The 13,098-nt window shown below is 34.1% G+C and overlaps 1 protein-coding gene across 1 annotated transcript in view; it reads right to left on the bottom strand.

The window, feature by feature from the left end:
• Positions 1–2,721: 2,721 nt before the first annotated feature.
• Positions 2,722–13,098, bottom strand: part of LOC136034451 (phosphotriesterase-related protein-like) — a 47,964-nt gene continuing 37,587 nt past the window's right edge. The window contains exons 4-6 of the mRNA XM_065715634.1: positions 12,851–13,009; positions 5,180–5,344; positions 2,722–3,346 (exon numbers count right to left, since the gene is read on the bottom strand). Of these exons, the coding sequence (XP_065571706.1) occupies positions 2,994–3,346; positions 5,180–5,344; positions 12,851–13,009 (677 nt within the window). The 3' untranslated portion in view covers positions 2,722–2,993. The remainder of the gene's footprint in view (positions 3,347–5,179; positions 5,345–12,850; positions 13,010–13,098) is intronic.

Genomic DNA, 13,098 nt, shown 5'->3' with positions numbered 1-13,098 from the left:
CGGTGGAAAATAAAAAAAAAGCACTAGAAATGCCCTTTTAGCAGCCCCTGAACCGGCATCAAAACCTGCGATCTGTGGCATAGTCTAGTGCTATATTTCGGTATTAGGGGGTGGAGTTATACTGCAGAGAACTCCGAACACCCAATAAGTAGAAATTTTTCGAATGTAATGAAGTGAGTTTTTTTTTATTATAATGTTCATTTCCAATAAGGAATCTCTCAAAAAATTGCCAAATTTAGCGATACCAAGCGCTAGTGAAAATAGAAGAGCAAAACCATCATAATAAACAAAAAAATTAAAATTTCTCTCCACTTTATACGAAAATCTTAATAGGGTGGCTTATGTAGACGCAAAAGACAAAAAACAGATAGAAAAAAAGAAACATACAGCCTGTTTCCCTATTCAATACTCTTCTCAAATATGTGCCGCAAAAACTGTGTTACTCAATTTCCAAATTGCATTAAATTGTTTCACAATTTCCAAATTGTGTTCCAATTCGGATCCCTGTGATAATACCAGTTATAGCCATAGTTTTTATACGAAACTTCAGTGATCTATTTTGTATAACTATTACTTTTTTGTTTCTCACCAACAGTTGGCTCATAATGCCTATCATAGAGCCTGTGACCATCGACAACCAGTGACGGCGGAAACACTGGCACTGATTGGCAAGTGTCATCTGATTATCTCGTTTCGCTGCTTGTTCCTGATAGGTCAGGAGAACAAAGAAAAGATCCACAAAGAGATCTCTAGAAGTATCTTCTTCTCTTATTCTTGTGGAGCAGTACGACCTTATGACTTGAAGGTAATTTTAGGTTTTTTTTCGGATTGTGTTACACCTAATTGTTTTCCTAGTGCAAGCCAGAATAATAAAATTTATAGTTGATATTTTTCATTTGGAGAATTAATCTCCAAAGTTGAGTCAGGTAAATCTTTACGAGAGAGAATACCCACGAGTAAATTACTCTTTTGGTTGTACCGATAGCCTAACGTTTAGGCCAGGTCCAAGTGTGGCGGCCTAAGGTTGCAATGGAAAACTATCAGCTCGAATGATTCTAGGCTAGTCTAATTGATAATATGGTTTCTTCTTTACCAGTTCTTCGTAGATGTGTTTTGTTGTACAGTTTTCCAATTTTTTAGTCCTTCCTAAGCAGTTTCCCAAAGTTTTGTTCTAAAAACGTTTATTTCTTATAGTTTTCCCAAAAAGGATCTGAAAAATTTATAAAATAACGTTACTATCTTGAGTTGGAAAGAGTGCTAGTAGAATATTTTACAAAATGTTCGAGAATGAACCATGGATTGACTCCTTTGGAAATTTGCCCATGGATCAACATTTCAACGAAAACAAACTTATTTCTTATGATTTTTCCAAAAAGGATCTGCAAAATTTATAAACTAACGCTATTATCTTGAGATGGAAAGAGTGCCAGTAGAATATTTTACAATATGTTCGAGAATACCCCTCTAGACGCTTAAAAAACACACCTACAGGTTTGCAGTTGCCAATGTTACAGTTCCAAGAGGTTGGGATGAATATCGCCAAGCTTCCAAAGACTGAGTCCTTTCATTCAAAGAAAGAAATTGAGATATATCAGTAAAGTTTAAAGTTTTCCGACTTAAATTATAGATCAACATTTCAATGAAAACAAACTTACTTACATATCAGGGGGCTGCCAACCCCAAGCACTCATATTTTGAGTTAAATGTGATTTTTTGCTAAATGCTTCGATAATAAATCCTCTTGCGAAACAGTAAAAAAAAATGATCCTAGATAAAATAGATAAAAATAGATAATAGATAAAAATAGAAAAAAATAAAAATAGATAAAAAATCTGATCCTAGAATAAAAGAGCTTTTCATTTACATTTTCCTTAAATTTGGAAATTTTCATTTCCAATGTCAAGGAAGGTAATCAATTAGTAAAATACTTACAATTACCATACTGTAATACTTGTTTCTCTTTAGAATACTTTTAGAAAGAACTTTTCATAGCTAGAGCATAAAGAGTGGGAGTTTAGTTATTGGTAACAATTTGAAAAGTAACTGAATTTGGCAATTGAAAAAAATTGACAAGAACTGATACTTAACAATAGCATTGACAATTAATGGCAATTGACAATTAGTGTTGTTATGGCTTAATACCTGCTCCGGTTTCAGTCTTGACTTCTTTTTTTACTTTGTTTGGAACTGTTCTTGATCTTTATTTAGATCAATTTATTTTTAGACCTACAGACAGTATGTAAAAGACTGTTCACCCCCCGCCCCGCCGGCTTAGGATATCTTTTTTATCCACCCTAATTTTCGCCAAAGCATCAGCACATCATTTGATTTCTGAATAAAACCGAAAAAAATCAATAGATAAAAACGATCTCGGCACCCCTGATTAAGCAAAAGCAATACCTTGAAGTTTGACAAGATTACGAGCAATTAATTGACATAAAAAAATTGAGGCTATACATGGTTTGGGTCAACAATTAATGGACTTCCTATTTGTTGTTGTTTGTTTGTTTTTCGAAAAAGGAACATTGCTTTCCTCAATAATCAGTTTCCCACACTCTTTGTTATTATCCAGATTTTGCTTTCAAAATATCAAAAAGTGTACTTAGCCATAAAAAAAAAAAAAAAAAACAGCTTTTCATTTTTGGGGGTATGAACCGTCTCCTTGTCAATGCCAAGGATAGTGAATATTTAATAACTAAAACCTGAAAATAAACGTAAAAATTTTTTTACTAAACTAAACCATCGTTTATTTTTTTAAATATCAAAACAATTAGTCAAAATCTTTCGGAATTCGAACAATAGAGTGTCCTCTTCAAAACTTCAGTCGTGATAATCTTTAGATAAATTTGAGACACCGTGTTATGTAATTTCAAGCAAAACCCAAATATTAAACATGACTAATTTGCATCATTTCTTATTTAGTATAGTTAAAGCATTTCAACAATGTAAGAATTACACTCGAATTTACATGTACTGACATTGCTGGAAGACATCTACTTGAACGTAAGCCAAGCTTTGGGATTGTCCACTAAAAATTTTTTGACAATTGAACTGCTGAGACCTCTATTACTCATTTTTGGTACAACGTTGTCAAAGATGTGTGTATAACCATGACCGCCAAATTTAGTTAGGCGATGCTTTGTGTGAATATCATGAGATAATAAAATTCGGTCTTCAAAATTTCCGTCGACAAGCTGCCAGATACTTTGAATTCGTTGGGCATCTGATGGCATATCAATTGCTTCGTTGAGTTGATAATAAGAGCACTCAATTCCGAATAAGTCGAATTCACAGTAACATCCAAGTTCAGCAAATTCTGTTAGTTGTCCTTCGTCAAAAATTGTTCCTGGAAATATGGTAAATTAAGCAGTGGGAGTTATCTTGTTCAATGACGCATGAAACCAAGAAAGGAAATAATAAATGAAAAGAAAAAAAATCAAATAGGTGAAAAAACAAGGATTTCGTCAGTCAATAGCAAAATATGAAGACAAAAATCGAGCAAATATATACCTCCGCCAAGTCGTCCTAAGTGCTCAAAAAAAAAAAAAAAAAAAAAAAAAAAAAAAAAAAAAAAAAAAAAAAAAAAAAAAAAAAAAAAAAAAAAAAAAAAAAAAAAAAAAAAATCCTTCTGAAGTGAACTCAAGAGGAGAAAAGAGGAGTGTCTTTGTCTTTTCTCCTCTTGCAGAGTTCACTTCAGAAGGTTATATTTTTATTTTCTTCTTTCTTTTTGTTCCCAAAGAAGAGAGTGATAGACGTTTGATGAAACTATATAGGTGAATTTTTGAAGGGATTAAGGATTAGTACATAAAGAGAACTTGCCATAAGGTTGCATAGTAAAGGAAGAAGTTCCCAAAGAAGAGAGAGGTTAAGGTTTGATGAAGCTATAAAGGTAAGTTTGGAATTGATCAGATGGTAACGATGGCCTGATAATAAGTAGACGCAACAGCGTGATAAAGTAGTAAAATTTCAAATGTACATCTTGTGGATAAGGTATAGTCCCTCAGAATTCTCTCTTCAGTTAATCCCCTATTTTTCTTTTTAACTAATACTAAGTAATTTAAACCTGTAAAATAGCATAAAATAGTATAGTCAGTGAAATTTCCATCAGCTAAAACTAATGCTTTAAAATAGAAATAATGCTTTAAAATAGGTCAGTAAAACAAAACTATTCATAGAAATAAATAGAAATAAAAATTTATAGAAAATAATACAAATAATGCTTTAAAATAGGTCAGTAAAACAAACCTATTCATAGAAATAAATTGAAATAAAAATTAATAGAAAATAATAGAAATAATGCTTTAAAATAGGCTAGTGAAGCAAACCTAGGTCAGCAACTTCACCTAAAGAACGTATTGCTTACTTAGAGCTTCTACCATCAAATACAGAATTTTGTCAAATTGGTTTTTAAATTAATTAAACCTGATTTTGAATTGCACTGAATTTTTTGGCTGACTATATTCACTGAAATAAGCAGAATTTTACCTATATAACGAAAATTTCACTGACTGTATTCGCTAAAGATGTATCAGCCCATATCAGCGGGCTAGAGAAAATTCATCTCGGTTTTTCTGCATACCGAATATAACGCTTATATTCGCTGTGGAACATGCAATTTTGCAACAAGGGAACATAGCACTTATCTTCGACAAGCCTATATCTACACTCTACAGCATGCACTGAAAGGACAATATACCTTTATCATTGTATTCATCAGTTCCAGAACTATCTAGTCACTGAGCCAGAATATAATATTACTTCAAATAGTTCTTAGAGAATGATCTAAAAAATAAGCTTAAAAAATATGCCTAAAAAATAAGAAAAGTTACTTATTTTTGCAGGATATTTTTATTATTCAGGCAATGCAAAGCGATTTGGTAGATGGATGAAGTCGAGTTTCATCTATAGAATCTATATATATCTATAGAATATTGAATTATATAGAAATGACTGTCGTACATTTGAAAATTAGCTTCGCAGGAGTGTAGGGAAATAACATACAAAGCTTGCAATGAGAATATAAACCGTAAAGTACCACACCCATGAAAATAAAAGAATCTTTGCCCCCCTCCCTGGACCCATCGCTTACAATTTTATTTTCATGAGACAATAGAAAACTATCGGTGAATACCAGGACTGCGAAATTATGACTGTAAACAATGCAACAGATAGAACTTACGATCAAGGTGAGACATGGCCACTTTGCTCACATCCCCACCCGCTTCCTGGAATATCCTGATAATTTCAAAGGGTGATTCTGGATTTCTACCTGGATGAAAACTCACGGGACAACCGAGCTCTGATTGAACAAGGGCGGTAGCTTCAATCACTTTTTTCTCAAAATCTGTAAAATGAATTTGAGGATATTTATTTAAATATAGTTGCTAAATTTGGAATCTACAAAAAGAACAAAGATCATAAAAATAGCTTTTTGAAATTTTGATTTTGGAAAATCAGAAAGCTTTAAGCGCTCCTATCTATCATTAAATTAGTATTGAATCTGATTTGCATGGTATGAAGTAAAAAAGGAAAGTTCTACACGCCAGAAACTGAATATCAACGAGATAAATAAAAGTTCCGCTTCAAATCTAAAATTCTTTGACCTTAAAATGGTAACTCTAAAGCTTTGGATGGCACTTCTTATGCAATCTACCGTGAATCTACAATATAAAAGGTAGGTTTCTGACTGGAAAACTTTCGTCGGGCGATGGGAGATAAAGCTAAATAAGTATTCTAAAGGGCACTGTACTATCGCCACTGCTCCTCCTTGCTTCTCTCATTACATAGGTTTACTTTTGAAAGAAATTCTGGCAGACAGTTAGGATTTCAAAACCCAAAAACTGACAGATGGAACTTTGGTGTTGAGATAAAAAAAAAGTAAAGGACGCGGCACCAGACCCTTAAGGTCCGAACCGGCCGTGCTGATCTCCATCTCAAGGCCCTTCAGCCAAAAAGTGCAATAGGGGTTGAGGGCCAGCCATCCTGTTGAGATAAAAAGATAACTCAAAGCTTTTGAAAACAAAACTTAAAATTTACAGTACATTGCCAATATTTAGAAACAATTTACAAATGTTGGTAGCAGTCCAGAATATGAACAATACTACATCCCCCTCCCCCTTGAAAAAAACACACCTATTGTTTTTTTGGAAAAAACATTGTGAGACAGATTTTAATCAGAAATATGTATAAAAAAGGATTTTCTGCAATTTCGTTAAATATGTATCACAGCGCTACCTATTAATTAGATAGCGCTGTGATACATATTTTCTGTGTATTATATACATAGACATACAAAGCAAATTTTCAGGGATACAATCAAGACTAAAAAATTTTATTCAAGAATAATTCCATAAACAGAGATACAGTTGAATTTGGATTGAATTCAATTTATGATAATTTACTGAGGTCAAATAATGTAAATCTCGTTTCACCTAAGAGCTTTGACCTCGGTCCACCTGATATGTCAGATAAATCTAATGAACCGGAACCGAAAAGGTCAAAGAGATTTGCTTCCGCTGTTGCATTGAAAAAAGTAAGAGCCATAAACTATATTAAATTAGTTTATTGGGTATAAATTTTGTTTGTTTTTATTAATGTCTTTTAGTTTAAATGTTGATGATGGACACTGTATATGTGTCCGAAATATCCAGCTAAAAATTTTATATTTGTTTCACTGTCAATAATAGGTTTCATCCCTATTTTGAACTGTTATATTTTCACTGAGTTCTTTCAGTAGTTACGAAATAGTGAGAACACTTTTACGTCTTATTAAGGATCAAAAATATTTATTCGGTATTCGCAACCGAGTAGAATATGTGACATCACTGGATAAATTGAATTGACTGGAGTTTTTGCTGCTGCATTAATTGACTTTTTGGAATTCTTAAAGTAAGATAGTTTCATACAAAATAAAAGAGCAGTATAAAAGTTTGGCAATAATAAGGATTACATCATAAGGCATATAGGCATCATAAGGCATAAGGCATCATAAGAATAATAAGGCATATAGTTGCATTTGTATTGGCAAGACCTGTGATAAGCAGAGCTTTAAATTTGTTCATTTTATTTCAAGGAATGTTTACACAAGACCAGAATCAGGGGATTTCATCAGAAATAGCGGAAATAAATGGGGGACTACTGCGGTTATCAACTAAGATGGAGGAAGCAATCGCTGAAGGTAAGGCAGAAAACATAAATACGCAGCGAGAAGTGAATTCTCTGAGAACAGAGCTGGAGAAGACGCGACTCAAAATGAGTAATATGGAGGTTGATTCGAAAAGAACAAATATGATTTTGTATAACTCCGATCCGTCAAGACGAGCACAGACATTACTTGAAGATGTAGTTGCCACTTTTACCCAGTTTATTCTGAACGCCTCGATACGTCTTAGCGACATAAAAGACGTTTTCCGTATTAAATGTAATGAAGACCCCCACCCCGTTTTCGTTAAATTCAAATCGCGACATTTTGGATTACGCCTGACTATACAGAACGAGAATTGCTTGCAAAAAAAATGAAATTTGCCCTTGATGCAGCAAAATCAGCAGGAAAAAAGGCTAAATTGCGCGGTATGAAATTGCTTGTAGAGAACAAGAGTTGTATACTTAGTTTTGCAACTGATGCGATAGTGGAGCGCACAGTACCTGGTCGCAAAAATAGAAGGGGAGTTGCTAGTGTATACCAGATATCAGCTGCTGGAGGTTCAAACGTAACGTTGATAGATGGCGAAAGACCGAGAGCAGATTCGCAGTTGTCCAACTCAAGCGTCATATCTATGCAATCATTCGGTAGCGCATTTAGTGATCCTGTACAATTGCGAAATGTAATCGAAGTGCATAAAATACCCTTTTCTGTTGCTGCGCAACAAGTTGAAAGGGACGCTTCAAAGAGAGGAAATTCTGAAATCATTAGCCCGAATGATAGTGCGCAGAATACAACACAGCTACCTTTTCTTAGAGGTAGGGCCACAATAAATGAAAGGCACCTCGTAACCTCGCACAACGTGAGCTATCCTTCCAAGATCAAAGTGATCGGCAGCAAGAATAGGGAGACCTGGGCCTTGGTGTTGTACAGTAAAGAATAGATATAGTCCATTGGAACATTCTAGGATGAACTGAAATGAAAATTAATAGTCTATTGGTATCGCAGTGCATTTTTGATATTGTAGCATCATCTGAAAATTGGTTGGAAAATGAAATTAAGTTCTGCAACTGTGATTGATTATGTTTTGGTGGATGTTCCTCTTTGGCGTCTATGTGTAGATCTTGAGGTGATGGCAGTGGTAGGTTCAGATCACTTGCCCGTTATGGCTGCTTTTGAGTGGGTTAGTTCTAAGAAACTAGAGGCTAATAGTGGAAGAAAAAACTCAGGGAAAGTGGATTTAGGGATTAGAAAGCCACTGAAAGTAACAGGAGAGAAAAAGGAAAATTTTCAGAGTATGATGGCGAGTGAAGAAGTTCAGCAGGAACTAGACAAATGTTTGGTTTTACTAGGTGATGGAAAAATAGAGGAGTCGTTAGCATTAGTAAATGATGTTGTATATAAGGTAGATTCAAAGTTAAATTGCAGAGTTAAGAATGATATTAAAAATGGACATTTTGATGGCGATTGTGAAAGGAAGCACCAGTAAGTTTTAGAGGCACTACGGAAAGTGAGGGATAGCATAGGTAGTAGGGAAAATACTAGGTTTCATATGGATTATAAGTTGATTCGGAATAAGCCTAAGAAAATTTTGAAGATTAAGAAAAAAGAGCATGAAATAGGACAGGAGAGCAACTGAAAAAAGATTATAGGGAAGGGGATATTAGGATTTTTTGGCGTATAGTTAAAAATTCTATAGGAGGGATAGAGGTTTATGCTGGTATGCCAGTAGTAGAATCTTGGCCTACAATATTTAAAGGAGAGAGAGAATGAACTGATTAGAGACCAAGGAGGAACTAGTTTGAGTGTAAATGTGGTATCTGCAGTACGTTATGTAGTTGATAAGCCAATGAAAGAATGTGATTACGATTTTGTTGCTTCCATCCAGGTAAGTAAAGTTTGGGAGACAAAGAAAGGAATGACAGACGGGTCTGCTCCTGGCATGGATGGAATAGCAACGCAGACAGGGCTCAGAAAAGGCTATAGTCCTATAGATCATATTTTTACTTTATTAGGGATGATTAGGAAACAAGTTAGGAGAAAAGAGGACAGACTATTTGTTGCATTTTTAGATTTAAAAGGGGTGTTTGACAGAGTGGATAGAAGTTTAATGATAGAGCCGTTGTTAGCACTAGGGCTACCAAGCGTATTTGTTAAGATTGTAGCATCGATGTATAATATAGTTAAGACTGTAGTACGAATAAGTAAGGATTTCTCTGGGGTTATTAGGAGTAGACTTGGTGTTAGGCAGGGATGTACGATTTCCCCAAGGCTATTTTCATTGTATATTAATGATTTTGAAGAATATTTGACAGGCAGAGGCCCCAATAATTAGGCTTTCAAGAGCAAGCGTTATGGCATTACTTTTTGTATATGACATAGCATTAGTAGCGGAAAGTGAAGAACATTTGCAACAACTGCTAGATCTAGCATCTTCTTATTTTAGGAATAAGAAACTAGTATTAAACGTAAAGAAGTCTATGGTAATGTTTTCCCGTCAGGCGGGAAATGGAAGAAACATCTCAAGATAGTAGAAAGTAAGGGAAATAGACTACTAGGAACTTAAGCAAAAGTAGTATTTAGGAAATTAGGGATATAAGACTGCTAAAGTATATTTTTAATGAAAGAGTTGGATCCGCTTTCCCTTACTGGACATAGCTTTTGGGGTTTAATAAGGAGTTACGTTTAAAAAGAATGCAGTTGAGGTTTTTTAAGCGTATGTTAGGCCTTGATAATAAGTTCAATGGGTTAGTGCTGAGAGGAGATATAGGAATAAAGTGCATAAAACAGAGTAGATTAATTAGTATGGTTGAATATTGGGAGAGGGTGTCATCGATAGAAGATAATAGACTAGTTAAACAAGTATTATTAATGATGTTTCAAGATAAGAGGAAGGATTCGTGGCCGAATCAAGTGAAGAATATATTAGACCATGCAAGGCTAGGTAATTGCTAGAATGAGGGAAAGGGGATAGGAGAGATAGTGGGAAGTGTATCTAGGTTAGTTTGTACTAGGCTAGAATCTTAGGAAGTTCAGGTTTGGCAAGATGAGAAGGCCACTTCGCCGTCCCTTGGGATATATGCCGAGGTCAAGGAGAACTGGGCGAAGAAATTTCCCTAAAAATGGGATTGGCTCCGGAAGATTTGAAATGGGTAATGTAAATAAGGGGCAATTTTATGCCTCTTGGAGAACGTAGGAAATATTTAGGGAGAAATAGATTGAGGGATGGTTCTTACAGTTGCCCTATGTGTGGAGAGATGGATGAGTCTTTGCATTAGTTAGGAGAACGTAGGGAGTTGAGGGAGTTGCGCATGAAAATGTTTGGTAGGGGGTTTAGGGGGAGAGATTGTATTTTGGAAATTTTGAGAAGTAGGTGTTACTTAAATATAAATAATATTAGAAAGTTCGTCCGGGTAGGTATGAGGTATCGTGATGATTTTCTTAAATAATTAGTTGTAGTGTCTTTCAGTCTATGTTTTGTTGCTGTATTTTTTCACTGGTTTTGTGTATGTCGCCATAGCCCAATTGGGCTTTCGTTTGAATAAATCTATCTATCTATCAATCTATCTATACATAAACCTTAGGTACTCCCCGTTCCTTTTTTTTTTACCACTGAGATTGAATCAATCTTTGACTCCAAAATGGCATAAATTACTTATTATTATAATTACTATATTATAATTATAATTATTATAATTACTTATTATACGTATTATTGTTGACTAATTTCCGTTGATATTTAAAATATCTTCCTGGGTATTATTTTGAATGGATGAATTTAGTGATTTTCTTTCCTTCCCCGTCGGAGCTGAATTAGTTCCAATTCCCAGAGAGTATAGATAACACATTAACTCGTATTTCTTTTCCCAAAGCTTTGTTAAGAGTCAGCAATCCCATATATAGAAACTATATATATATATATATATATATATATATATATATATATATATATATATATATATATATATATATATATATATATATATATATATATATAGTAACTATACATACTACTATATACAGTAAGATTCCCTTGTGATAAAAGATTGCGGTCTCCTTCCCCCACCACAGGCTGAAACGGGCAGGAACTACCGGTAGACAGAACTAGGACGTTTGTTGTCAATTTTTACTATATATATGTATACTATATTTTATTACCATATTTATTTATATATTTTTTTACTATATTTACTATATATTTTTAGTATATTTACTATACTATTTTTACTTAATTTTTACTACATATATACTATATAAAAACGTCAAAATGAGTTCAGTCCCAAAGAGATACAGGTACGACAATTACTCATGCTTCCAATCAAGTTTATTTGTGATCCGATAACCCATTTTGCTCGACAAATTGATAACAAGAATACATGAATTTCTCTCCATTGTGTTCTCGCAAAAACCGCATTGGATTTCAATCACTAAGAGACACAAATAGGACACTAGATCTGAATGTCTCCAAAGTTTAGTTGAGATATGACCATCCTTTTTGAGATATGACCATATCCTGACAATTTTAATTTAAAGACCTCCATCCCCCAAATTGAATGGGTCTTGTCTATAAACCAAAAAGGAATTCTTATGAAAAGAATTCGGCGATCCCTTTCCCACCTCCTCTCCCCATGGGAGCGTAATTAAATCAGATACAGACTCGCAGAAAATGCAACTGCAACACAAGCTCCTGCTTAGCACCATTTTTGGTTTGGATCCAACATTATAATTTGCTGAATATACCAGCAGCAGAAATCTAGCAGCCCCTCCCTCATCATTCTCCTACAAAGATTGGGTTGATTCAAGTTTGGCTGGGGTTCATAAATCCATGTTGGTGGATGTAATAACGACGTTTTTCTATGCCTTCATTCTCACTCACAGACGTCAGATTATGTCCTGAGACCTAAATTTCCAATTAGAAAATTGTATTTTTCTTGTCATCAAGTCTATTTAAGATTAAAAAACAAGAAAATTTTTGATTGAAAAGGTTCTAGAGAACATCCCTCCCTAGAACCCACCAATGAAATGGATATTAGCAATATTTGTTTCAGTCTACTTTTTGGCCCGAGCTTCATATACTGAATTGCCAAAAATTCGACCTAATTAATAATCCCATAAGAAACAAAAACAACCATATAATTGTCCTTTTCAGAATTAATTCTTAAAAATTCAGAATAAATATAGAATTTTTAAACTAGGATCTCTTAGAGATAATTTCTCGTTGTGCGCGAGTCCGACACCATATGATGTTTAAGAAGTTGTTTTTTGGAACTCGGGCACTTTTATTCTATATTCTTTCTTATAGAATTAATAGGTTTAGAAATGATTTATGGTTTATTCTTGAAAACTACTGAAAAGCTTTCACCCTTCGAAGAAACCTTTCTTCTTCGTTTCACCACCATCATACCGAAAAACACTTTCGAAGTTTCAAGTTTCGGCCTCTTGCAGTTTCAGAGCCGCAAACCACAGATCCTGATAATCTCCCATTTGTAACCCCCTAATTCTGAGACCACCTGTTTCATGTATATGCAAAAGTATCTTACATAGAAAAAAAGCTCACTCCTATTAAGACATAACAAAAAAATTCTTCAAGTGTTAGGTGGGAACCTTATATAAATGCAACCCCGTAAAAACCGATATTACCCCTACATATATTATAGAACTGAAAAGCTCAGATTTAATTGTCCTGAAAAGAACAAAAAAGGGTCATACCATGTAGTGGCCATGAACAACCAATTTCTCCTATAAGACCACACTTAACATCATCAGCATCAATACAACCAGATAAGATTTCTGCTGTCATTAATTTGACAAGGATTTCGATTGGCCTTGATAGAACGTCAGTAAGCTGAGAGCCAGCAACGTAAAAACCTGTTAAAATCATAAGAATTAAATTATAATTATATAATTATATAATTAATATTAATTATTAATTATATAATTATATATTAAATTATATA

Source organism: Artemia franciscana, chromosome 13, assembly GCF_032884065.1.
Source record: "Artemia franciscana chromosome 13, ASM3288406v1, whole genome shotgun sequence".
In the NCBI taxonomy this organism is placed as follows: domain Eukaryota; kingdom Metazoa; phylum Arthropoda; class Branchiopoda; order Anostraca; family Artemiidae; genus Artemia; species Artemia franciscana.
Note: the sequence above shows the minus strand (reverse complement) of the source record. Positions and strands in the feature narration are given on the sequence as shown.